Consider the following 26,555-nt stretch of genomic DNA (forward strand, 5'->3'; position numbering starts at 1 on the left):
AAAATTGGCCACAGAGTGTTGGACTGGATGGGCCATTGGCCTGATCCAACATGGCTTCTCTTATGTTCTTATGTAATTAGGAGGAGGGACTATTGAAGGCATGTTAGGAAAGGGAGAGAGAAGAAAAGGAAAGTTGTGAAGGAAAGGGTGGAACAAATGAGGGTTTGTGGAAAAATAGAGGGACAAAAGTTTTAACAAGAGGGTGACAAAGATCTTAAGGTGAGGTGTGTCTGGGAATACACAAATAAGGAACCAGGTGGAACAAAAGAAATAGCGAAGCCTCAGATTGTGCCCAACAATGATCACTGTTTGTTTGAACAAAATAGGAGTCAAGTTGCACCTTTAAGACCAACAAAGTTTTATTCAGAATGTAAACTTTTGTGTGCTCTAAGCACACGTCATCAGATGAGGCATCCGGTACAGTGAGCAGAGCCACATATAGCTGGTAGGCAGTGGCTCAGAATGCAAAATGGTACAAATTTAAGATCCAATGACAGAATAGTAAAATTAACAAATTGAGCAAACCTTTGATCTAAGTAGCATGAGCATGCGAAAGCAATAAAAAAGTAATATGTTAAAATGTGAGAATGTCTGTTAATGACTGTATTGTTATAAGCCTGGGCCAAAAGGAAGGCATTTCTATCTCAGAAGTTTTGCCATCCAACTAATTTACCTTTTAACATGTAACATACACATAGTTTGCCATTAGGAGAAAAATACATTAAATATAGTGGGAGATGGGTTCAGTATATGTAATGGGATAAACAGCCAATATCCCTGTTTGAGTGTGTCAATACAGCTAAAAGAGAAATACATTGGATAGTTACGTTCTTGTCCACCTAATTTACTTTTTAACATGTAAACATCATTCTAGTTTGCCATAGAGAAAAAGAAAACAATAAAATATAGTGAAAATGGGTTAAGTATATGTAAAGAGATAAACAGCCAATATCCCTATTTTGAGTATGTCAATAAAAAAAATATTCTGATACACTATTCTAAAAGAGAAATACATTGGAATACTGTGGATGTATAACTATACTCAGTGAGAGTGGGTTTAGCATCTCTAATGAGATAAAAAACCAATATCTTTTGAGGTAGATCAAGTTAAGAGAAAGCAATTGGCCTGAAATAATCCAGCAGGCTTCCATGACTGGGGATGATTTGTTGGTTAAAACAATTTTATTAATTTGCAATATATTGTTATAATAATCTTTAAAAGAAATTAAAAATAATGCAAAATACAAACATCGTTTTTTCCCCCTCCTCACCTCCCCTTTTCTTGCCCCCCCACCAGTGTTTACTTGGAACTAAAAAAAAACCCAAGGTAACTAAACAAATCAAGAATCTCCATTTTAAAACCTTATAGCAATACAAGAGAAATAAAAACAACAATTAAAAAAGTTAACTCCATAAGTTCATCTTCATTTTTCAGTAAAGAGATTTTCCCTTTATAAATTCTACTCCACCATTCCACCCCATTCAACTTTTATAAAAAATCACTAAGTATCCCCTTTCTTTCCATTGTTTTTCAAAATAATTTTGAAATTTCTCCCAATCCTTACTGAACTTCTCCAAATCATAGTCTTTTAAGATTCTTGTAAGTTTGTCCATTTCACTCCACGACATAACTTTTGAAATCTAGTCCCATTTTCCTGGTATTTATCTTGCTTCCGTAACTGCGTATACAGTGTCCTTGCAGCTGAAAGCAGGTACCTCACCAACATTCTATCTTGTTTTGGAAAACTTTCCATTTGTAATCCCAACAAAAAGGAGTCTGGAGACCTTTTAATGTCATAACCTAAAATTTTTGACACTTCTTTTTGAATCATTTGCCAAAATTGTTTCGCCTTTTCACAAGACCACCGCATATGGTAGAAAGATCCTTCATGTTTTTTACATTTCCAACATCTGTCTGACACCTGATTGTTCATTTTTGCCAGTTTTTTAGGTGTCATGTACCATCTGTACAGCATTTTAAAAGTTTTCTTTAATATTATAACGTCGATATCTTCATAGAGTTCTTCCATAAATATTCCCAAGATTCCATTTGAATTTTTTTATTAAAATTGATTGCCCATTTTATCATTTGAGATTTAACTACGTCTTCTTCTGTAGACCACTTCAATAGTAGTTTATAAGTCCTTGAAATCAACTTTTCATTTGCACCCAACAGCATTTTTTCCAATTCTATTTGCTCCTGTCTTATACCCTCATTTTTAATGTCCTGCTCCACCAAACTCTTAATTTGTTGTAGTTGAAACTAATTATATTTATATTGTAATTCTTCAGCCGATTTTAATTCCACCTTTCCTCCATGTATTTTTAATAGTTGATTATATGTTAACCACATCCCTTCATTTGTTTCTGAGGATAATTTTATTACTTCAGTTGGCACAATCCATAGCGGCTTTCTTTCATCACCATATTTTTTATATTTCAACCAAGTACTTAACAAATTTAAGTGAGAAAAACCCATCCATCTTATTTTTCCCATACAACATAGATGCATGCCAACCGAAAACATTTCCTTCTAAAATCAACAGTTTCTGATTTAATAATGTCATCCATTCTTTAATCCACACCAAACACACTGCATCATGATACAATTTTAGGTCCGGTAACTGAAAACCTTCCCTTTCTTTTGCATCAGTCAAAATTTTCATTTTAATTCTTGGTTTCCTTCCAGCCCATACAAATGCTGAAACTTTTCGTTGCCATTTAGTAAACGGTTTATTGTCCTTCACAATTGGAATTGTTTGAAATAAAAACATCATTCTTGGTAGAACATACATTTTAATTGCAGCGATTCTGCTCAGCATAGACAAGTTCAATTTATTCCATTTTATCAGATCTTCATCAATTTTCCGCCAAAGCTTCTCATAATTATTCTTATACAAATCTATATTTTTCATGGTAATTTCCACCCCTAGGTATTTTACTTTTGAAGTGACCTCACACTCTATTGCACTTTGCAATTCTGCCTGTTGACTCTTAGTCATATTTTTGCGCAAGATTTTCGATTTTTCCTTATTTATATAAGAGCCTGCCAATTCTCCATACGCCTGTATTTTACAAAGCAGCAACGGTGTCACAGATAAGGGATTTTCATTAATAAACATTACATCATCAGCAAACGCTCTGTATTTATAAGAAAAAACTTTCCCTTTTCAACCCCTCTATGATTTGAACCTGGGTTTCTCACATCCTACTTTCACATTAGAACAAGAAGAGGAAAGGGAGGAAAAGGAAAACGATGGAAATCAGCTTGTTAATACAATATAAAAGGATTTGGGTCCAGCCAGCCATCAGCTGAAGATGCATAGATTTCAGCTGTGCTCACCTGCTTAGTGGGAGAGAGGAGAACCCTTCACTGGACAAGTGTCATTTCACTGGGATCCGTTCCTCTCTCCTGGATTTTCAGGCAGATATAGCAGGGAGTGATATTGATAGCCACTTACATGGGAAGAGGTTGCAAACATCTCCCATAAGGTAATAGGTTTTATATAGTAGGCTTTCAAACTATAATGGGGTTCTGTTGATAAGTTGTAGATTTGCTACTGTGTGCTTCACGCAGAATTTATTGTATATGTACCTGTTTCCTTATTCTTCAGGCTTGACAGGCTAGAATAGACATTGCTCATAAGCGTGTGTCAGGGGAAATGTATGATAGAAAAGATTGCGAATAGAATGTTTTGAAGGGAGACTCCAAGCTGTAGTTCTCTCTTCCTAATCAACTGAATAGTGCCTTGGTGAAGCATTTGTGATTTATAGTCTCTGAAGTGTGGTGCATTGTGGGAGGCAGCTACACAGAGAAATACTGAGCCCATTGGTAATTAAAGCTGAAGAAGAAGAAGAAAATATTGGATTCATACCCCACCCTTCACTCTGATCTCAGCAGTTTACAATCTCCTCTACCTTCCTCCCCCACAACAGACACCCTGAGAGGTAGGTGGGGCTGAGAGAGCTCTCCCAGAAGCTGCCCTTTCAAGAACAGCTCTGCGAGAGCTATGGCTAACCCAAGGCCATTCCAGCAGCTGCAAGTGGAGGAGTGGGGAATCAAACCCAGTTCTTCGAGATAAGAGTCCACACATTTAACCACTACACCAAACTGGCTCTCTTTAAGTTTAAAGTCTTTATTCTGATGAAAAATTCTGGAGAACTTGAAAGGTTACACACTTGTTTTATTTTTGTTGGTCTTAATTAAAAGATGTTACATGGTTTTTGAACTCTTCATATTATTGGGCATTATTTTGGCAGAGAGATAACTAATAAATATAATAAATTTGCTTTCAGTTATTACTTAGCATCACTAGTCACTTTCAAAACTGTTACACATTTGCATGGTTTTATACAAAATACGTACTATGAACAGCTTTTAAAAGATTATTGCACATAGTTATATTGCATGATTAATTTATTGTGTCACATAAATAAACCCCCATTTTATAATCACTGCACTTTCTCTGATAAATGTCACTGTTTCTTATGCCATTTATATACTAAATTCTAATCTAAATATTATGATTAACCTGTACTTGTGCGGTCATAATGATCTTGAAGAAATCAGTTTTCATTTCATAGTCCTCATCTCTATCCAGAAGGACCTCTGTGAGTTTTTATATGCCATTTAACAAAAACCCCAAACAATGATTTTTGACTGGATGGTATTCCTGTAAGTTGAAAGCAATGGGAAAACCTTTGAATGTGCACAAACTCTCATATGAGTTTTCCATCTGACAATTGTAGTGGTAGTGCATAAGAGAAGAAGTTGGCTGTTGCTGTGGTTAAATTGCTCTATATGAATTTAAACTGAGTTTGAATGGTGAGAACCTGGCAGGTGCAGACTTCTTCCAGGTGCCTTTTCGTCTTGCATCCTGCAGCATAACAAGTACAGTGTTTAAAAATGTAGAAGTGAATATGAATATGAACATATGAAGCTGCCTTCTACTGAATCAGACCCTTGGTCCATCAAAGTCAGTATTATCTTCTCAGACTGGCAGCGGCTCTCCAGGGTCTCCAGCTGAGGTTTTTCACACCTATTTGCCTGGACCCTTTTTTGGAGATGCCGGGGATTGAACATGGGACCTTCTGCTTCCCAAGCAGATGCTCTACCACTGAGCCACCATCCCTCCCCAAGTGATAGATATTTCAAACTGTAGATTGTGTGAAAGGGTCAGATGCTCTTTTCATAATTTAGCCATATGTCTCTGTGCAATTCTACTGGACTATGCATTACCCTTTTTGGATTTTGACAGTTGTTTATTAATAATAAGCTGAAATCACACCAGGCCAGTCTCTGGGAGAGTTGCTTAAAATAACGGACTGAGTAATGCCAGGTGTAATCTGGAGTTAATGCAACTCTCATTGTGTTTTGTCATTAAAAAGAATGATTACATCTCGATCTCTTTATTTTTTTTTTCTTTAAAACCCGCTTGTTAAAATAGTAAGGAGGGAGGAAGATCAGAATTCCTAAAGTGTGTTATGCTGTTAGTATTTATCAGGTCAGCCAACAAATACATTATGTGCTCCTGTACATTACACATGTGTTCATGCCCTGTGGAGTCGCAGTAGTTTAAAAATTTTGTTTTTCCACTCACTATTAGAATCATGATTAGAAGTTCTGTAGAAAGGGTGTCTTTTTGATTAAAATGCTCGAGTTCCTTTGTATTTTTAGTAGCCTATAGAGTAGTAGTATTTTTTTTAAATTACACAGGTGCCACGGTCTATAGACAGAACATTGCATATAATCATGGTAGTTGATAGATCAAGTATTTCGAATGCCTTAATTTTATTAGATTAACAGAAGGTTCTGTAAATAAATAGACTTTTTATGCTAATTGCACAAACAGATTATTTTGTGTAATTAGCTATTTATGCTAATTACGCAAACTGTTGTGAAGCTATGGATTGGATCCAGAGATAGCAACACTGCATTCTATTCGCTTCTCAGAGGTCCTCCATCCCCTTTGTTTGTTTGTTTGGTGGTATGAGATGCTGCAGAAGACACCGGAAACGAGGAAAATGTCGCAAGAGGAGAGCTCCAAAGTGTAAAATGTGAATGATCGAAGAACTCTTCTTTATTTTGATTGTTGTTTTGGAGCGCCTGGATCAGTTTCCAGTTTCATCATTAAAAAAAGGAAAATGAAAATAAAGCAAAGTCAAGAGCAACTATTTTAAAGAGGAAGCAGCTGTTAAAAGCAGGGTTGCCAAGTAGGCAGCAGTCCAGCAATCACAGCAGATGGCGAGGAGAAACTCCACGCCTGACCTGGTTGCTGCAGGGATTCGGAGCAAGCCCTTTCCCTCCTGTCCTCAATGACAAATGACACTCAGAGCTTTTTTTTTTTTTAAACTGCTGCCTATACATTGGCATACTTAGTTTTATTTGCTCATGATCAACTAATGACAGGCAATTAACAATATCTAAACGAGTCAATTGACAGCAGTGCCAGGCTTCAGGTCCGTTTGTGCTGTAACACAAAATGCATTGAAATCTTGCATAGCTGTTTTAAGGGTGTTTAAATCATGGAATCCTTGCAGAGGCTTTGCAAAAAGGTGGGTAGATAGAAGTTAAAAAATGTAAGTGCAATAGTTTATGGGAAACTATGCTAACTATTTTATAGCGTTCTGGATTTCTTTAAAATAGGCTCTACTTACAGAAACCGGTCCCAAAATATAGGAGCCACACTCAGTTTTCAGCCTTCAGAATTTTGTATTGTTAACCCTGTGTTTTGAAATAATTGCTGTAATAAAACCTAATCCTAGACTCTTCACGGTTTCTCGGAATTTTTTAAGCTATGAGAAAAGTACAGTAGTAGTATGAAATAAATATAAATACATAAAATAAGTTATTATTTACACTTCTTTGTATTTATTAATTTCTATCCTGCCCTTCCTGCAAATGGGCTAAGGGCAGGTTACAACAGTTTGCAATAATCACATTAAAAACTTTAAAAACAATACCATTTACAATCGCGAAAACAACAAAGATGACGCAACAAGATGGCAACCTAAGAATAATGCCATGCCAACACTATTTCTAAATTAATAAATATTCTGATGGCATGGCTGGATCTGGAGTTACAAACTCCCACCCGCCACAGTTAGATGCAGTTAGGATATAGCAGGGAGTTTGAGTAGAAGCCAGATATTAGATGCCCACAGCCTCAACTGAAAGTCTGGCGGAATAGCTCCATTTTACATGTCCTGGTACAGATCAGTCGGGGGGGGGGGTGCAGAGCACGCACGCAACCCCTGTGTCTTCCTTCTAAACAAACACCTTCTATCTGTGACGGAAGAGACACGAGGACCCAGCCAGTAAAACAATAATAAGTTTATTGTAAGTGCTCGAGAACAAGTGGTTTTAATTATTGGGGCAACATTGAAGTGAAAAACAGTAAAAGCGGTGCAAAGAAGACCTTGCTGGCGGCAAGCTAGCAGAAGCTGAATTATGTCTGGCCTGAATTAGTTCTCATTTCCCCACCAGTACTAACACAGGGGAGAGCCAGTTTGGTGTACATAGCATAAACTGGTGTTTGTACATAGCATAAACTGGTATTTTCAGGTGCAATAAAGTGTAGTTCACTGTATAGCCCTTCTTTTTCTTTAAGTACATATAAATGAGTGTTGAAACTGAAAAGAGAGATTTATTTGGTTAATATCTCTCTTGCTAGGTAATCCTTTATCAAAAGGAATCACTTGTGTTTGGCAACAATTAAGTTCTATGTTCTGTGTTTTGCTTCTACAGTGTCTGTTTTTCATTGTAATAAAATTGCCTTTCTGTTTCATTTAGGCCTGAGAGTAACTGTGTTGTTAACATCATCCCTCATGGTGTTAGGAGCTGGTCTGAGGTGTGTACCTGTAACAGATCAAACAACAAGGAAATGGTAAGAGATACTCATTTATTGGTTCTCTGGAGAAAAAGTTACAAATTATTTTATATCAGTTTAAGTAGAGGAATATTAAAAAGTTGTTACCATGTTGTGCACTCTCAACTATTTTTTTTTTTTTTACCATTGCTGCTAGCTTTAAAAGTCAGATCTGGTAATAACTGCTGGTCACTATTTCATTTTAAATTAGTTGTCAACTGGAAAAGACTCCCTTTTTTGTTTTCAGTGTGCGATTTCAAGATACAAGGCTGTGTTTTTAAATCAACATTTTCATCTGCTCTGTAATGCTAAGTGTTGCTCATGTCGTGTTCACACACATCTGATTATGCTGGTTTATCATGCTCAATCAGCCCAATCCAGACAGAAGGTCAGGAGGAGTGAAGATGCAAGAGTTCTTTTGTATACAGTGACCGACCACTATTTATCGTTGGAGCTGTCAGTAAGGAGTATTGTTCAAATCTTAAAGGAAGCGACCTGCTGCTGTACAGTCCATTTCAAAGTGTGTAGGCCTTCAGTGGCTAGCAGTAGTACTCTGAATTGTGTCTGGTATACAGAGAATTGGGATGCTTGGATTTTATTTATTTGAAGTATCCTGACTACGAATAAGGTTAGGTACCAGTTCAAAACCAAGATACATAGCTTGGTTCTGGAAAAGACAAGAATAAGGGGTGTTATCTGTTTACTGATAGTATTGTACCAATAAACATAAGAACATAACATAAGAGAAGCCATGGTGGATGAGGCCAATAGCCCATCCAGTCCAACACACTGTGTCACACAGTGGCCAAAAAACCCAGGCGCCTTCAGGAGGTCCATCAGTGGGGTCAGGACACTAGAAGCCCTCCCACTGTGGCCCTCCCCCAAGCACCAAGAATATAGAGCATCACTGCCCCAGACAGAGAGTTCCAACAATACGCTATGTCTAAAAATGGGATCAGCTGTCTATATATTTTGAAAGGCAAGGCTGATTATCCCAAATTCTCCCTGTCATTTATTTGCAACCTCTCTAAGATGACCCTCTACACATTCCCTAAGTAACCATAGTCAAGTAACCTTAGTCAAGGTACCAACAGATTTGCTTACTAATGAGAGTCCATTATGACCAGGGTTTACAACCTCTTGACCGACACTGGATAAGCATGTTAAACCAGTCAACACATGCTGTGGCTAGTTCTGATGTAGATGCAGTGCTATACAATGCTTAAAGGAAACCATGGAAAGCAAGGTGGAATTCATGTGGAAGAGGGAAGAACAGAGTGAAACTGAGACGGTGAGTTACATCACACTCTGAAGTTCCAATCTGTGGTTAAATGGACTGCATATGAAATCTTTCTAACAGCATTGTGTATTATGGAAGCCAGCCCTCTTGTAGCAAGTCTTGTGAATAAGAATTGATTTGCCTTCTGAAGATACACACGCTTGAACACTGCCATAAACTCCCCATGTTATGCTCAGGAAAGAAAACACACACTTTTATGGAGATAAATATTAAGAAGAGCAGAAACCATTTGGCAACTCTATGGCTTCAAGCATGGCCCGCTGATCTTCACTCTAAGGCCATAATCCATCGCCTATCCCTTTGATACTCTTTGGCGATCAGACTCTTTAGTGACTCTTTAGCGATTACCTGGATAAAACCCTTGTAGAGACCAGAGATAAGATAAAAGCTATGCCTAGAACCTTGAGATGTACGACCAAGAGACAATTCAGCAATGCTGCTTTTTGCTCCCAACTTGTCTTACCCAGATATAACAAAGAACCAACTGGAACCAGTGAAAGCATTCTATAGAAGAGGCGATCAGCAATCAAAATTCTTCAGAGAGCCTGGCTCTGGATCAGACAGACCTGACAGAGCAGGGAAACAATCCAAGGCACATGACGCCGTTGCATTCCGGTGGATGGGTGGCTATTTCACTTCAAAGAAAAAATTACTCAGTCCCATGGGGATGCTTGGACCATAGAAGTAGGCTCCAAGGTCGAATTCTTCAGTCTCCCACTGGAACGTTCCATGCTTTCGCCAGTATCCAAGATACCAGAGAAATGCCAAAGAACCTACCAAGCGATTCAACACTTCTCTATTCAAACCATGCCATCCCCAAATAGAGGATCTGGGGATTACTCTCTACTCTTTACAGTTACAAAGAGAGACGGAGATTGGAGGGCATCTCCTGTAGCCATCTGATCTTATCCCAGAGCAAAGTTTAAAAAAAAAAATCAGGGAACTGGCAAAAATTGTAATCAAAGCCAGACTACTGGGACTGATGATTTCCTTTATGGACACTGTGCAATGGGCATGAACACATGAAGCTGCCTTCTACTGAATCAGACCCTCGGTCCATCAAAGTCAGTATTGTCTACTCAGACTGGCAGTGGCTCTCCAGGGTCTCAAGCTGAGGTTTTTCATGCCTACTTGCCTGGACCCTTTTCAGTTGGAGATGCCGGGGATTGAACCTGGGACCTTCTGCTTACCTGGGACCTTCTGCAGATGCTCTACCACTGAGCCACCGTCCCTCCCCTGCATGTCTGCATGCAAGACAACAGTTTTTACAGCCACTTGATGTTCCACAGGTCTCAGTAATGATGTCTTCCAACCTTCTATCTAAACCCACAACACTAGAAGGAAAGATCCTGGCAGACCTTGGATGTGAGAAGTGTCCTAAAGGTTTACATTCAGAGAACTGACATCTTTGGAAGCACTGTTGCTTTATTTGTTTTCACTTCTCTTCCAGACAAGAGGCAGAGAATGTCTAGAAGAAGAAGAATTGCAGATTTATACCCCGCCCTTCTCTTTGAATCAGAAACTCAGAGCGGCTTACAATCTCCTTTATCTTCTCCCCCCCACAACAGACACCCTGTGAGCTGGGTGGGGCTGAGAGGTCTCTCACAGCAGCTGCCCTTTCAAGGACAACCTCTGCCAGAGCTATGACTAACCCAAGGCCATTCCAGCAGGTGCAAGTGGAGGAGTGGGGAATCAAACCCGGTTCTCCCACATAAGAGTCCGCTCACTTCACCACTACACCAAACTGGCTCTCTAGTTAGTCCATAAGCAGAACCATTAGAGCAGAGGTGTCGAATTCATTCGTTAAAGGGCCAGATGTAACATAGATGTCACTTTGGCAGACCAGGCCCTGAGCCTGCTTCAGCATAAAATGTAGCATGAGGTATCAAAGATATAAACTTTACAAAGATTATTTCAGAGGCTGACTGGAAATAGCAGGTGTGATGGGATTAGGTGTGATATGCAGAGGGGCGGCAGACGTTGGAGATGGCAGCATTGTCATGAGACAGGAAGCCTGGGTCTCAGTTTGGTACGGGGAGATTGAGTCCAGGAGGACGCAAAGAATCGATAGAAATAAATCAGTACATGTGAGCAGTGGCTCATGAAACACACACATTTTGTTAGTCTTTAAGGTACTACTGGACTTTTGCTCTTTCAACTGCTGTGAGAAACCAAAGCATTCCAAAACTAGTGGGGGGAAACATTTTAACCTTCCGGAACATTCAGTTGCTGCCCTAAGGGCATCGCTTCACTCTCCAAGATATAAGGACAGATGGACTCACATTCTCGCTGTATTTGAAGAAGTGAGCAGGGACTCATGAAAGCTCATGCCCTGTCACAAATTTTGTTAGACTTTAAGGTGCTACTGGACTCTTGCTCCCTTCCACTAATAAAGAATGCAAGCTGTGCACCCCCCCCCAAAAAAAAAAATCTGTTAGAACTGGAAAGGGGGATCTCTCCACCCCCCCCCCCCAAAAAAAATCTGTTAGAACTGGAAAGGGGGATCTCTCCAAGTGCTGTATGTGTCTCATTCTGTTTCTCTCTCCTTTTCCCTCTCTCCCCAGAGGAGGGGGAGGAGCCCTCAGCTTATTGAGGGAAGCCAGGCTTGTCTTTCTCTTTCTCCTTTGTGAAGCAGGAAATAGAGAGTAGGCAAAAGCCAGCTCTAATGCTGGAAACAGGATGGAGGAACAGGAAGTTGGAAGCAGCAGACACCCAGTTTTTTGCAGGCCTGACTGGAACCCTGTATGTCTGACACCCCTGCATTAGAGCATGTATAGCTGAGGCTTGCAGAGTGCCCAAATTCTCTGTTCCTTTGGGCATTACAGCTCACTCCATCCCGAGTGCTGCCACAAATGCGACCCTATTTAGACATGCCTCTGTTGAAGAGATCTGCAAAGCAGCGACATGGTCTTCTTTATCTACCTTTGTCAAACGTTACAAGATTAATTCTCACAGCCCAGTGGATGCCACCATGCCAGTTGTCCATTTTAAAGCCTTTGACTGGTCCGAAATCACCCAGTCAGCTTCCACAGCCCTCACCTGGAGATTGGCAGCAGTGGTTCCCAAGGAGGAAAGGCCTCTCCCTCAGAGGCCTGTAGCGGTAACTTAGGAATTTCTGACCAACCTGAAAATATAAATGTGAGGGACAGTCAGGGTCAGTGTGGTAAAAGGGACCTCTTTAAATTTTTGTCACCTTTACCCAGTATCTCAGGGAACTAAAATCAAACCTTGTCAGAAACAATGAAGCACCAAGACATTTTTAAATTCAAAAGCAAGGATTAAGTTTATTGAATACAGAAGACAAGGAAGGGAGGAAATAATAATTATTGGATGTTATTAAAAATCAGTTGGCCGGCAGAAATTCAAATAACAAAATAATCTCTGAATACTAGAGTTGTTGGCAGGCTGAAGTAATATCAAATAAACAAACAACCATTATTTCCTTCACTCTGGAAAGCACACTATGTCAGAGAAAGATTTATAAAATAGTTCAGGGTTTCTTATATAAAAATCCACACAGTCTTGTCATTCACTCAGAGGACTGTCTGAACTTGTGACAGAAATATCCCCGCACAGACACTCTCCACTAGCACACAGATACACTCCAGACATTGAGTAATATCTAGGAACTTACACCCTTGTTATCTCACCAGCACCTCAATTCCCTGTGTTCAGTCCCACACAGCTAGTATCTCTGTCTAACTTCTGGGATTTCTTCACAGCCACAAGGACCTTAGCCTTTCTCCCAGTGTGTGTGTGTTATTTGTTTGAACCAGGAGTCTGTCCTTTAGCATTGATAGGACTCCTCAGCAGAGCCTTAAAGCTTTCCTCTGCTTTAGTGACACATTGTGTCACCACTTGCAAGAGTTTTCCCTCAGAAAGAGCTTTGGTTCTGCCCCTTCTCACAAATTAAAACTCTCTCAGACAGAAACTCTAAATTCCAGTTCTGTCTCAGGAACTGAGCCGACAGACTGCTCTCAGCTCCTTTCTCCAGTCAATCTCCAACTGAATTAAACTGAGGCACTTTCCCCCCTCTGCTAGCCTCCTTTCACTGGATACCTTTGTCTCCATGGAAGTGGCTCAGCCAATCAGAGTGAGCATTCCCACACTCAGCCAGGCAAACTGCTTTCAATCCATCATGGTATCACTAAAATCCTCTGGGTGAGTGCCCCCCCCAGCCTTGCTGTCTTCCCACCCACCCAAGTGAAGGCATTCACTCCAACCCTCACCTCAGGGGGAGCTGATCACTGCCATCTGGAAAGCAGTTGTACTTCTGAGTGATCTCCAGCCCTCACCTGTGGTTCCCCAGGAGGAAAGCCCTCTCCCTCAGATTCCATTCTATCATATGAGCCCACTGTAGCCTAATTTGAATAGAAAGAGTAGAGTATTTGCAGGTGGAAAGGGGACAGCCTGTTTATCTGCTGCTGCGGAACTGGCCCCTCCCTGATGTGAGTGAACATTCCTTTTGTGTCAGTTAAAGAGAAGGAGCTGCTACTGTTTTGTTTCATGAACATGTCTCTCACAGTTTACTGTTTGCTTCGTGGCAGCATTGATGGGGGGAGAGATGGATGTTCTGCACTTCCTACAGTGGGCCCTGAGGAGAGGCAGTAGTGATAAGTAAGTCCCCAGGAGAACCTGTCAGCAGAGAACTGTTTCCCTCAAAGGTCAGCGTCCTTCTGGTGGGGTTTTATGCCTGCCAGTGGTGGGCGGGGGAGAACAGAATCTGCCAATGGCATGCCAGAGACCAAGTGCAAGCCAATCCTGCGTAGGCCACATCCAATCAATGACAATTCTCAGATTTGCCACCATGGCTGGGCTTTTTGTTTATTGATGATGATGATTTTTCAATAAAAAGATGTGCAATGGCTGGCTATGGGGATGGGTAGAGGCCTGGCAATATATATATTTTTAATGAAGTCCCAGTTTTACTTTAATTCAACAATAGGAAATCAAATTGTTCAGTAAATTGTCGGTTTATGGCCAGAGTTTTTTTTGGAATTTCGGTCAGTAAAATCAGTAATTTTGACCTTTTAACTGGTTTCCACCCTTAGTTGCCAGGATTTGACCTTTTGACTACTTTCCAGGATTTTCAGTAGACCTGAGCCGAAAAGGGGGAGGGGGGGAATTCTGCACACCCCATTGCAAATAAGCCTGTAACAATCTGCTCTTATTTGTGCCATATTTCCCCATGAAGGGAACATAAAGCATTGCCTTGGGGCAAGATGAAATATTTTATGGACATACGGCAAGCTTTTGTCATCTTTTTCGACGGATTAAGATGCTTATCATAAAACAGCAAAGTTTTAACGACCTAGTGAGCGGCTTCTGTTGGAGCTCCGTTGTGAGGTTTAATTTATTTTTAAAGCACTTTGGGGGTTTTTTGGGGGGGGGATGGAAACTTCCAGTGAAGTTCAGATTATTAATAATTTTATTATTTGTGAGCAGGATACAGTTCACTGGGTTACTCTCACTCATAGTAAAAATCAATAAAGCCTTTGGCAAAAACTGCTCCCTTGCCAAGTTCCCGTGTAAAAAAGAAACCATAGGGCTGCCAGTATATGTACTTATCTATGAGTAATAAACCTTCAAGGAGAACTGTTTTGTAATGGAATTTGTAAATGGAACCATTAGGCAAAAGTGCTTAGTAGCCAAGCCAAAATTTAAGCAGGCTATTTGGCCCAATTTGTGAAGTCTACATGAATTGCTGGACCTTTTTACGGGAGTTAAAAAGTCTTATGTGGTGCATTGCTGGTATTTTCTTAATGGCGGCAGATCAGAACTGAGACACCAAGGATGTGTCCTTGAGCTGGCTGATTGTAGCTTTGTCTGTGGCTCCCTGTGTGCAGCATATAGAAAAATACATTCTGTGAACCACTTACATTAATTGTATTAGTGATGCTCAGCATAGATCAATCATATAACCTGTTAAGTCATGTTTCTTTCAGTTGCTGTTTGGTTTCCATTTTACGTTGTTTTTGCTGAGCCAGAAACAAGGACTGGGGACAAGTGTGTTTCTCTGATGAAAAATCTTTCAATCGTCATTGCATCTGCTTGTGTCTGACCAAGCTAGGTATTTTTTGTGGAGGGTGGTGTGCAAATTGGTTTTATTTAATTTTTTTTTGTCATCAGAGGCTGGTTAGTTCAGTTTGGCCAGAGCTTCTCAGGGCTTAGGAGCTAAGCAGGGGGCTATCATGGTCAATACTTGGATGGGAGGCTGCTGAGGAAGAGTGGGACTGATATGTGGACAAAGCCAATGGCAAACCATCTTTGTTCATCTCATGTCTGGAATGCCCTGTGGAAGGGGTGGCTGTAAGTTGGTTGTAACTGAATAGCACGCTCTTCTCCAGCAAACCTTATCAAGGTAGCTTATGTCAGGTCTCTAGCATAGTGTTAATGGGAGGATGCTAAATTTATTGGATCTGAGCGGGTGACAAACACAGGAACAGCATTCCAGATCCTCCAGTGTTGCTCTCTTCCACGTGAATCAGCCTTCTAACGAATCAGACCATTAGTCTGTCAAGGTTAACATTGGCTCACTTTTTAATTGGAGGCAGAGTTCATGCTAATGTGTGCACCTATGCCAATGCACACAGATTTCCAACACTCCGTGCACGGCTGTTCAGCTTAAGCTCAGACAGACCAGCCTTGTGAGTTCATACATTTTGGTGTAAGGTCTTAATATAAGTAAAATGGCCATTTCTGGAGGATAGCTGTTTTGGGTATATTTGTAGTAAAACGAAAGATGCAGTTTCCTCATGGCACTTTAGAGGCTGATAAATGTATTTGGGGAGGGACGGTGGCTCAGTGGTAGAGCATCTGCTTGGGAAGCAGAAGGTCCCAGGTTCAATCCCTGGCATTTCCAAAAAAGGGTCCAGGCAAATAGGTGTGAAAAACCTCAGCTTGAGACCCTGGAGAGCCGTTGCCAGTCTGAGTAGACAATACTGACTTTGATGGACCAAGTCTGAGTAGACAATACTGACTTTGATGGACCAAGGGTCTGATTCAGTATAAGGCAGCTTCATATGTTCATGGGGAGGGATGGTGGCTCAGTGGTAGAGCATCTGCTTGCTAAGCAGAAGGTCCCAGGTTCAATCCCTGGCATCTCCAAAAAAGGGTCCAGGCAAATAGGTGTGAAAAACCTCAGCTTGAGACCCTGAAGAGCAGGGGAGGGATGGTGGCTCAGTGGTAGAGCATCTGCTTGGGAAGCAGAAGGTCCCAGGTTCAATCCCCGGCATCTCCTACAAAAAAGGGTCCAGGCAAGTAGGTGTGAAAAACCTCAGCTTGAGACCCTGGAGAGCCGCTGCCAGTCTGAGAAGACAATACTGACTTTGATGGACCAAAGGTCTGATTCAGTAGAAGGCAGCTTCATATGTTCATATGGTGCTTCCTCTCAGGCAGCCCTGCCCTCCTGTTCACCCAGGGGGAGTGAAACAGTGGGCTCTACTGGCCCTTTGAAGCAAACAGCTGACAGTTGGACCAGTTGGGCTGTTCACTTTAAAGGGAGGGAAGCCATTTCGGGGCTCCGTTTCACTTCCCCCTGCTTGGAAGCTGGAGGAAGCGAAACAGAAGACTCCAATGCAGGGATGTTGAACTCATTTGTCATGAAGGCCGGAGCTGATGGAAATGAAAGCTTGTCGAGCCAGGCAAGCGGAGATGTAAACTTTATAAAGGGCACAGACAAACAAAGTTTTTTTAAAAAAACCCTTAAAACATGCTTAAAACATTAGCACTCTTGCAATATTTTGTTTAACAGTTTCTGAAAACTGACACCTCTTGCTCTGAATTACTGCATCAAAATCTGGAGACCATGTCTGTGCTGTAGCAATTTTGAGTATGCTGTTCAGGTGTTGTATCTATAAGCTACAAACCTACTTTTGATTTATTGACATTTATTACAGAAATCTCATGTTCAGTGCTAAGACCCAGAGGAAAACATGAAATGGCTGGGCATGGCAAGCTTTTGTACATAAGTTGCTTCACGTGCTGGTCAAGAACATGTGAAGGCACCTTGACACAGAGTGAGGGCTATGTGTTTGTCTACGAACACTATAGACCTACGAACACTATAGACTTCCCCAGAGAAATAACTGCAACTGCTATGTGGGAGTGCAAGAATAAAGGGAGCAATGTATAGTGATCAGTATCAGCTGACTTTCTGGGAAGTTAAAGTTCAAAATCCCCAGTCTACAAAGGAAATGTGCTAGGTGAACTTGGTCAGGACACACACTCTCAGGCTTATCCACCTCACTGGCTTCTTTTTATTTATTTTATTTTATTATATTATATTTATATTCCGCTCTCCCCTGACAGGCTCAGGGCAGCTAACAACAGTTGGACTACTGTAATGCCCTCTGCATGGGGCTGCCCCTGTGCCGAACCCGGAAGTTGCAGTTAGTGCAGAATGCCGCTGCCCGGCTGTTATTAGGGCTCCCAAGACAGGAGCACATTTGGCTGGGGCTTCGGGATCTGCACTGGCTGCCAATAATATACCGAGTTCGGTACAAGGTGCTGTTTATTACCTTTAAAGCCCTATATGGCCTAGGACCTGCCTACCTTAGGGACCGTCTCTCCCCACATGTTCCCCAGAGAGTACTGAGATCTGGTTCTCAAAACCTGCTTGTAATCCCCAGGCCAAAGGAGGCCCGTCTGAAATCCACCAGGGACAGGGCCTTTTTGGTAATGGCGCCTTGCTGGTGGAACCAGCTGCCGGAAGAGGTGAGGGCCCTGCGGGACCTTGGGCAGTTCCGCAGGGCCTGCAAGACAGCCCTCTTCCGGCTGGCCTATAACTAACTGACATTGGAAACTTTATGGAAGGTTGTAGTGTATCATTTTGGCAGATCGCTTGTTTTGGCAGATCGCAAGCCAGTTTGGTGTAGTGGTTAAGTGTGCAGACTCTTATCTGGGAGAACCGGGTTTGAATCCCCACTCCTCCACTTGCGCCTGCTGGAATGGCTTTGGGTCAGCCATAGCTCTGGCAGAAGTTGTCCTTGAAAGGGCAGCTGCTGTGAGAGCCCTCTCCAGCCCCACCCACCTCACAGGGTGTCTGTTGTGGGGGAGGAAGGTAAAGGAGATTGTGAGCCGCTCTGAGACTCTTCGGAGTGGAGGGCGGGATATAAATCCAATATCATCATCATCATCATCATCTTCTTCTTCTTCTTCTTCTTCTTCTTCTTCTTCTTCTTCTTCTTCTTCTTCTTCTTCTTCTTCTTCTTCTTCTTCTTCTTCTTCTTCTTCTTCTTCTTCTTCTTCTTCTTCTTCTTCTTCTTCTTCTATATGTTTATTATTTTACTGTTTTAAATTGTCTAAATTGATGTATTTTTAAAGCCATTGTTGTAAATTGATGTATTTTAAAGCCAAACTTTATGTTAGATTTTATATGTTGTGAGCCGCCCTGAGCCGCTTCGGCAGGAAGGGCGGGATATAAATTGAAATAAACTGAAACTTAAAACAACATGGAATGAAATCATTACAATAAAATCACAATAAAATCATTAAAACATCTCAAGCACATATTTCTTATCTAAATAGTTCATATTGCTTTCCTACGGAGAAAAACTGGATCATGAGGGCATTCATACAGTGAAAAAGAGAAGAACCCAGCTGCACCCAGAAGAGCTCTGGCATAACAAGCCCCCCCCAAAAAAATCTCTCTCTCTCGGCAAAAAGTCATACCTTGAATAAAACTTCATTGGTCTTTTAGGTGCTTTCTTTGTATCTCTCCTGTGAGATTGAGGGAACCTGGCAAAGTAAGTTCTCGCTCTTTCCCTCCCTCCCCCTCTCTTCCTCCTGAGGAGACAAGGAGGGGGAGGAGCCTCAGCCAATGGGGGGAAGAGAGGCTTGGCTCAGTAGCTCTGCTGTACAATCGAGAGAGCTTGGCAAAGCAAGCTGTCTTTCCAACCCTACTCCCCTCCCCAAGGGAGGAACCTTAGCCAATGGAAGGAAGACAGGCTTTGCTCTATTGCTCCTGTGTGATTGAAAGAGCCTAGCAAAGCAACCTGTGACACAGAAGAAAGCAAGAGAGAAGGAGAAGGAAGCAGATAACAACCAGTTGCTCATGGGCCACATACAAACCATGTGGGGGCCGGATCTGTCCCGAGGGCTGCATGTTGGACACCCCTGCTCTAATGGGTGCTATCTTCCTCCCTCCCTCCCTTTTGTAAACTGAAATTAATTTTAAAAAAATAGACTCACAGAACTTTAATTCTAGTAGGTCTTTTGGTTCTCATAGTAGAATTTGGGCTCACAAGACTCTCCAGCTTAAAGGGAACATTGATTGGAGGATTTTCACTTTAATGGGAGATGCCAGGGATTGAACCTGGGACCTATTGCATGCAAGGCAAGAGCTATACCAGTAAGCCATCATAAGAACATAAGAGAAGCCATGTTGGATCAGGCCAATGGCCCATCCAGTCCAACACTCTGTGTCACACAGTGGCAAAAAATTTTATATATACACACACACTGTGGCTAATAGCCACTGATGGACCTCTGCTCCATATTTTTATCTAAACCCCTCTTGAAGGTGGCTATGCTTGTGGCCACCACCACCTCCTGTGGCAGTGAATTCCACATGTTAATCACCCTTTGGGTGAAGAAGTACTTCCTTTTATCCATTTTAACCTGTCTGCTCAGCAATTTCATCGAATGCCCACGAGTTCTTGTATTGTGAGAAAGGGAGAAAAGTACTTCTTTCTCTACTTTCTCCATCGCATGCATTATCTTGTAAACCTCTATCATGTCACCCCGCAGTCGACGTTTCTCCAAGCTAAAGAGTCCCAAGCGTTTCAACCTTTCTTCATAGGGAAAGTGCTCCAGCCCTTAAATCATTCTAGTTGCCCTTTTCTGGGCTTTCTCCAATGCTATAATATCCTTTTTGAGGTGCGGCGACCAGAACTGCACACAGTACTCCAAATGAGACCGCACCATCGATTTATACAGGGGCATTATGATACAGGCTGATTTCAGTGATAGTTCTGGAATGTCGCACATCTTCTTATGTACCACCCCCCGTAAAGTGTCTAACCCATAGTTTTTGGACTGTTGGGCAGGATTATAGTATGGGTGAGTTTTGGTTTCCATAAGACTCAACTTTAGTACTAGTTAGTGGGTACTATGCATTTATATTAATTAGTAGAGTATAGGTAAATGACTAACTGTTCCCACCTCAGGGGAATGGTCAGCTTTCTTCAGTACTATTTTTGATTTTTTTTAATGCAAAATAGGTTTTTCTTTTTTAAAAAACAACATGAAATAAGTCTCAACCCTTTCAGGTGCATACTGTAGTTTTAGGGGTTGCTGTTTCATCAGCCACCTCTTCTTTTCAACATCTTTATTCTTACTCTTCCACGAGTTTTTTTCCTCAGCCTTTAAAATTATTTTAGAGCATGACTATCTCAGAAACATACTATACTGGCTCATCTGCCAAAGTATACTCAAGTCAGTTGCAAACTAAGAAGGGAAGTTAAGAGGAACACCAAGAAGCCAACCTTGCTGTCTTCCAGTTTACAAAAACTTGTTCATACCTACTTTTCACATGGCACAATTATTAACTTAGCATAGGCCATTAGGCAAGAGGCTATTTGCACACCTGTCCTTTCTCCAGTGGTCCAGGGTGGTTCATTTCTGACTTCTGGGATGTAACTCCTCCTCTCCATAGGCAGGGTCATAAATCCTTTGCAGTCCCTGGAAGGGAGGGACTCATCTCCCAGAACTCCAGTCTTTTGGCCCTGCCCTGTGGCAGCAGGGCGTGTTTCTCTGCGCTCCAGAGACCACCATGATTCCTGGAAGCTTTTTTATTTTTGTTCTTTGTTTTTATCAGACACAACCAGTGTGTCTCCTCCAAGCAAGCCAGTCGCTTGTTTGCCCTGCTGGGCTGCAGTTTCCATGTCTCCTCTTCGCCTGTGGGTAACATACCTTGTGGAGCCAACCTCATTCATTGTTCTAGGCTTATGAATGTAATAATGCAGGCTATGGATGAGCAGTTCTCTTCCTTCTGCACTGGACTGGGCATTGACACTAGATTTGGCCCCTGAAATCCTTCCATTCCCTTCAGGTTACCTCAGACCTTGATTACCAAGGCTGCTAGAAAGGTCCCTCTCAATAGTACACCCATTCCGTAGACCAAAAGGCAGAAACTGCCCTAAAGAGAGCTCACAAGGCTGTTGTGATGATCATCAGAGCATCCTTCTGTGTTCATTGTTAACAGGCAGCAGTTGTGTGGATTCGTAAGCTTATTTAGATCTTGCCAGAGAACGATCTCAGTCTCCTGGAGGGAGCCAGTCGCATCCTGAAGGCGGTATCCTCAGCAGACGCTACCCTGGACATCATCACCTTCACATCCAGAGCCATGGCCTCTGCAGCTATATATAGAAAGCTGCTATGGCTCAGAGCATGGTCCACCGATTTCCTCTCCAAGTCCATAGTCTCCACTTACCCTTTTCAGGGCAACGGACTCTTCGGGAAGTCCCTGGACAAGATACTTGTGGAAACGCGTGACAAAAAGAAGGCCATGCCGGAATCAATTAGCTGGCCTGAAAAACAGGGAAATCACTCCTTTCGTTCCCATCATGCTCCTGTCAGATACCACACCTATCTTTTCCTGACGTTATAGGTAGATAAAGTGGTCTTAGAAAGGTGAGTTTACAGCATAGCCTTCTGACCTAGGAATCTAAACTTTTCCCTCCCTGGGGTGTATGATTTTTTTTTTAAGTCCCAGAAGTCAGAAATGACCCACCCCAGACCACTGGAGAATGGACGATTTGTCTCACTTACCATGAATCTTCCTTCTCAGTGGTCCAGACGTGGATCATTCCTCCCCACCCAGGAGTGTTTTTTTCTTCAGTATTGGCTTCTAGGACTGACAAGATCCCTGTTGAGGTTCAGGATCCTATTTAGCCACTGTTACTGCCTGTTCTGGTGTTTGTTCTTTCATTCTCTCGAGAGTGGTGCAATCCCTCATCTCCAGTGTTTTCTCGGAATCTGAGAGTGGGTTTTGACTAGATCGAGTTGGCCCTTGATAGCGGGTTCTTCCTAAGGGACAGGATGATTCTCAGAGTGGAAGAGTTATGGCTTGTTAACAGACTGGAGTTCTGGGAGATGAGCCCCGCCCTTGCAGGGATCACAAAGGATTTATGACTCTGCCTTCGCAGAGGAGGAGCTACATCCCAAAAGTCAGGAATGACCCACCTCTGGACCACCAAGAATGAAGATTCATGGTAAGTGAGACAAATCTTCCATTTCACCTGATGGCTCTTTCATCTGTCTGATCTTGTGTTCTTATCAATCATTTCACTCCCATTAGTAAGCAAAGGTTCACTGGTATGTAACTGTGCATTTTACTCTAAGAAATGTCTTTATTGTGTGGTGTTCTGTAAGTGTATTGTCATTAAAAGAAATCAACAATGTTGAGAGGCAATATTTGGTTTTTTCCTGCCTCAGTGGTTGGTTAATAACACGTGATTCTGTTTGCCCATCTCTTTCAAACTTAGATGCTTTGACTGAAGAAGCATTCTCAAGTGTGTGACAACTGTGATGGCTCTGCAGTAACATGGCATTATTATGTGAGGATCTGAAAGAATTTGTCATTGTATTGTCCATGGTCTTGTTGTATCATTAAGCTGTTGCCTTTTAACTGTCAGGATGTCTGACAAAGATGCTGCCGTGTTAGCCTGGTATTGTGCTGTTCGTGTCATAGAAAATCTTTGTCTCTTGCTTGGCAGGCTTCTAATTTAAAACATTTTTTAAAATAATGAGACTCTTGCCTCTCCCCCATTATTTCAGAAAATAGAGTCCATTGGGTTCTAAAATACTGAAGTTTTAAAAAAAGCAGCAGAAACAAAAGCCTACAAACAGGACCTTACATTTGTCAACATAAAAAAAAATACCAACTCCGGACAATTTGGCCATTTTTACATTTGCTTCTTTTTGTAGATAGCTGCAGGCTTTGAGATGTAAAATGATTTCCTCAATTAGCCCTATGGCCAGCATCTTCATAAAGCTCCTGTTTTCCCTTACTGTTCAGAAACAAGGCCTATGGTGTGGTTTCATTCATTTTCCTGTTTTCTGTCAGCACTTTTCATTTTATGGAACCAGATTGTTTATAAATTATCCATCATGTAGCCATCATGTATTGGTGACTGCATATATTGAAAGTAACTAGTTGCTAGAAACCCAAGTCCATAAATATTTAGCAATTTAGCAAACTTTTCAGTAAAAATAATTCAGTTTGCAGTAATAATTCAAAATAAATTCCTGTTTTCCATATGAATGGACTTTTTTGGTACACTTGCATTAGGTTAAAACAGTAGGTTCTTCAAAAGGAAAGTTATCTTCTAAGGCTTTTCTTTAGGTGTGAACATTAGTTTTATTACTATAATGATAGCAAGATTAATGCGCCTTTTGTATCTAAAGTTCTTTAAAATCATTCCAAGTGCAAGCTTTAATGATTAGCTATCAGGGTGGTAAGATTTTTCCCCCTCCTTCTATGTGTGTGTTTAAAGGAAAAGTAATCGAGGTCTACAAAAACTATAATATAAAATTGCTCAGTAGTATTCTGATTTTTGAAAGAGGGATTAATACTCATTTTCATACATGTTACATTTACTAAAATTTTGAACGGCATATTTCTATTCATTTCTTGTTCATTAGCTTGAACAGCAATTAAGATTAGTAGTTTTCTTAAGCTATATGAACTTTGTGATTCAACATATAAACATATGGAGCTGCCTTATACTGAATCAGACCCTCAGTCCGTCAAAGTCAGTATTGTCTGCTCAGACTGACAGCAGCTCTCCAGGGTCTCAAGCTGAGGTTTTTCACGCTTACTTGCCTGGGCCCTCTTTAGTTGGAGATGCCAGGGATTGAACCTGGAACCTGCTTACTAAGCAGATGCTCTACCCCTGAGCCACCGTCCCTCCTCTCCTCTGTTCAAAATAGAACTGCAGTTAAGAATGGCTACTCCCAGTGGTGTAACTCTTTTTAGGATTGTGCTGTAAATCTACTAGATGTGAACTGATATCTCTGAGAATGCTGTAATTGTCATTCAGGAAGGAGGCACTTTAAATATCCTGTGTGTTTACTTGTAAATACCATCAACAGTAGAATCAGTGCATCATTCTTACTGTTTTACATGAATTGTACTGCCAGATAAGAACATAAGAGAAGCCATGTTAGATCAGGCCAATGGCCCATCCAGTCCAACATTCTGTGTCACACAGCGGCCAAATATATATATATATATATATATATATATATATATATATATATATATATATATATATATATATATACACACACACACACACACTGTGGCTAATAGCCACTGATGGACCTCTGCTCCATATTTTTATCTAACCCCTTCTTGAAGGTGGCTATGCTTGTGGACGCCACCACCTCCTGTGGCAGTGAATTCCACATGTTAATCACCCTTTGGGTGAAAAAGTACTTCCTTTTATCCGTTTTAACCTGTCTGCTCAGCAATTTCATCGAATGCCCACGAGTTCTTGTATTGTGAGAAAGGGAGAAAAGTACTTCTTTCTCTACTTTCTCCATCCCATGCATTATCTTGTAAACTTCTATCATGTCACCCCTCAGTCGACGTTTCTCCAAGCTAAAGAGCCCTAAGCGTTTCAACCTTTCTTCATAGGGAAGGTGTTCCAGCCCTTTAATCATTTTAGTTGCCCTTTTCTGAACTTTCTCCAATGCTATAATATACTTTTTGAGGTGCGGCGACCAGAACTGCACACAGTACTCCAAATGAGACCGCACCATCGATTTATACAGAGGCATTATGATACTGGCTGATTTGTTTTCAATTCCCTTCCTAATAATTCCCAGCATGGCGTTGGCCTTTTTTATTGCAAACGCACACTGTCTTGACATTTTCAGTGAATTATCTACCATGACCCCAAGATCTCTCTCTTGGTCTGTCTCTGCCAGTTCACACCCCATCAACTTGTATTTGTAGCTGGGATTCTTGGCCCCAATGTGCATTACTTTGCACTTGGCCACATTGAACCGCATCTGCCACGTTGACGCCCACTCACCCAGCCTCAACAGATCCCTTTGGAGTTCCTCACAATCCTCTCTGGTTCTCACCACCCTGAACAATTTAGTGTCATCCGCAAATTTGGCCACTTCACTGCTCACTCCCAACTCTAAATCATTTATGAACAAGTTAAAGAGGATGGGACCCAGTACCGAGCCCTGCGGCACCCCACTGCTTACCGTCCTCCACTGCGAAGACTGCCCATTTATACTCACTCTCTGCTTCCTATTACTCAGCCAGTTTTTGATCCACAAGAGGACCTGTCCTTTTGCTCCATGACTCTCAAGCTTTCTAAGGAGCCTTTGATGAGGAACTTTATCAAAAGCTTTCTGGAAGTCAAGATAAACAACATCTATCGGGTCTCCTTTGTCCACATGTTTGTTCACCCCCTCAAAGAAATGTAACAGGTTAGTGAGGCAAGATCTTCCCTTGCAGAACCCATGCTGAGTCTTCCTCAATAACCCGTGTTCATCAATGTGCCTACTCATTCTGTCCTTGATAATGGTTTCTACCAACTTTCCCAGTATTGAAGTCAGACTGACTGGCCTGTAATTTCCCGGATCTCCTCTGGAACCCTTTTTAAATATGGGGGTGACATTTGCTACCTTCCAGTCCTCAGGAACGGAGGCAGATTTCAATGAATAGATAGAATGAATAATATACAGTGCATGTTTATGTAGAAACGTTGGGTACTACAAAGTCCAAGAAAAGGATGCAGTTGTACACTGCCTCAGTTGGCAAGCTGTTCTGAGGGTGAGCTTGCGAGGCTGTTTACTAGCTCAAAAACAAGGAGGCTGTGTACAGAAGTTGCACTCGAAGCCTAAAGGCACACCGCCCACAAACTGCTGCAAAATACGTACTTAAACACTGAATTAAAGGGAACTTGATATTTATTGCACATGCTGACTCACTAAAATACCTTCAGACAAGTAATCAGTATTACATATGGCACATTAGCTCCATTCCTTGTTGTTTTCTTGATTGAAGATGTCCAATTCCAAAGGCTCAATGGAGTTTCAAGAAGTCCAAATAAAGTCAAAATGAAGTTTGAAACAAATCCAAAAAAAGTCCCAAAGTCCCACTGGGACGTACCAGCGCAACAGTACACCGGTTAGTATCTGTTTCTCTGTTTGTTTCGTCAGGCGCATGCGTACTCCAGGGACTTCTAAACTACAAATTCTAAACACAAAATATACATGTGTCAAATTTCAAATCACTACAATTTTGTAATAAATGAACAGTAAACCCATACAAACACTTATCCTAGTGATACAATCACAAATACTCCGGAGTCAAGCACGAATGACTGGCGTTCCAAAATGCTCAGACTGAGCGCTCAGAA

The 26,555-nt window shown here is 41.5% G+C and overlaps 1 protein-coding gene and 1 non-coding gene across 2 annotated transcripts in view; both read left to right on the plus strand.

The window, feature by feature from the left end:
• Positions 1 to 26,555, plus strand: part of SLC49A4 (solute carrier family 49 member 4) — a 166,759-nt gene that overhangs the window by 24,920 nt on the left and 115,284 nt on the right. The window contains exon 2 of the mRNA XM_060262634.1: positions 7,793 to 7,886. Within this exon, the coding sequence (XP_060118617.1) occupies positions 7,793 to 7,886 (94 nt within the window). The remainder of the gene's footprint in view (positions 1 to 7,792; positions 7,887 to 26,555) is intronic.
• TRNAS-GCU (transfer RNA serine (anticodon GCU)) lies at positions 16,201 to 16,275 on the plus strand. Its single transcript has one exon. It is a non-coding gene; the product is annotated as a tRNA-Ser (tRNA).

Source organism: Heteronotia binoei, chromosome 21 (assembly GCF_032191835.1).
Source record: "Heteronotia binoei isolate CCM8104 ecotype False Entrance Well chromosome 21, APGP_CSIRO_Hbin_v1, whole genome shotgun sequence".
NCBI lineage: Eukaryota > Metazoa > Chordata > Lepidosauria > Squamata > Gekkonidae > Heteronotia > Heteronotia binoei.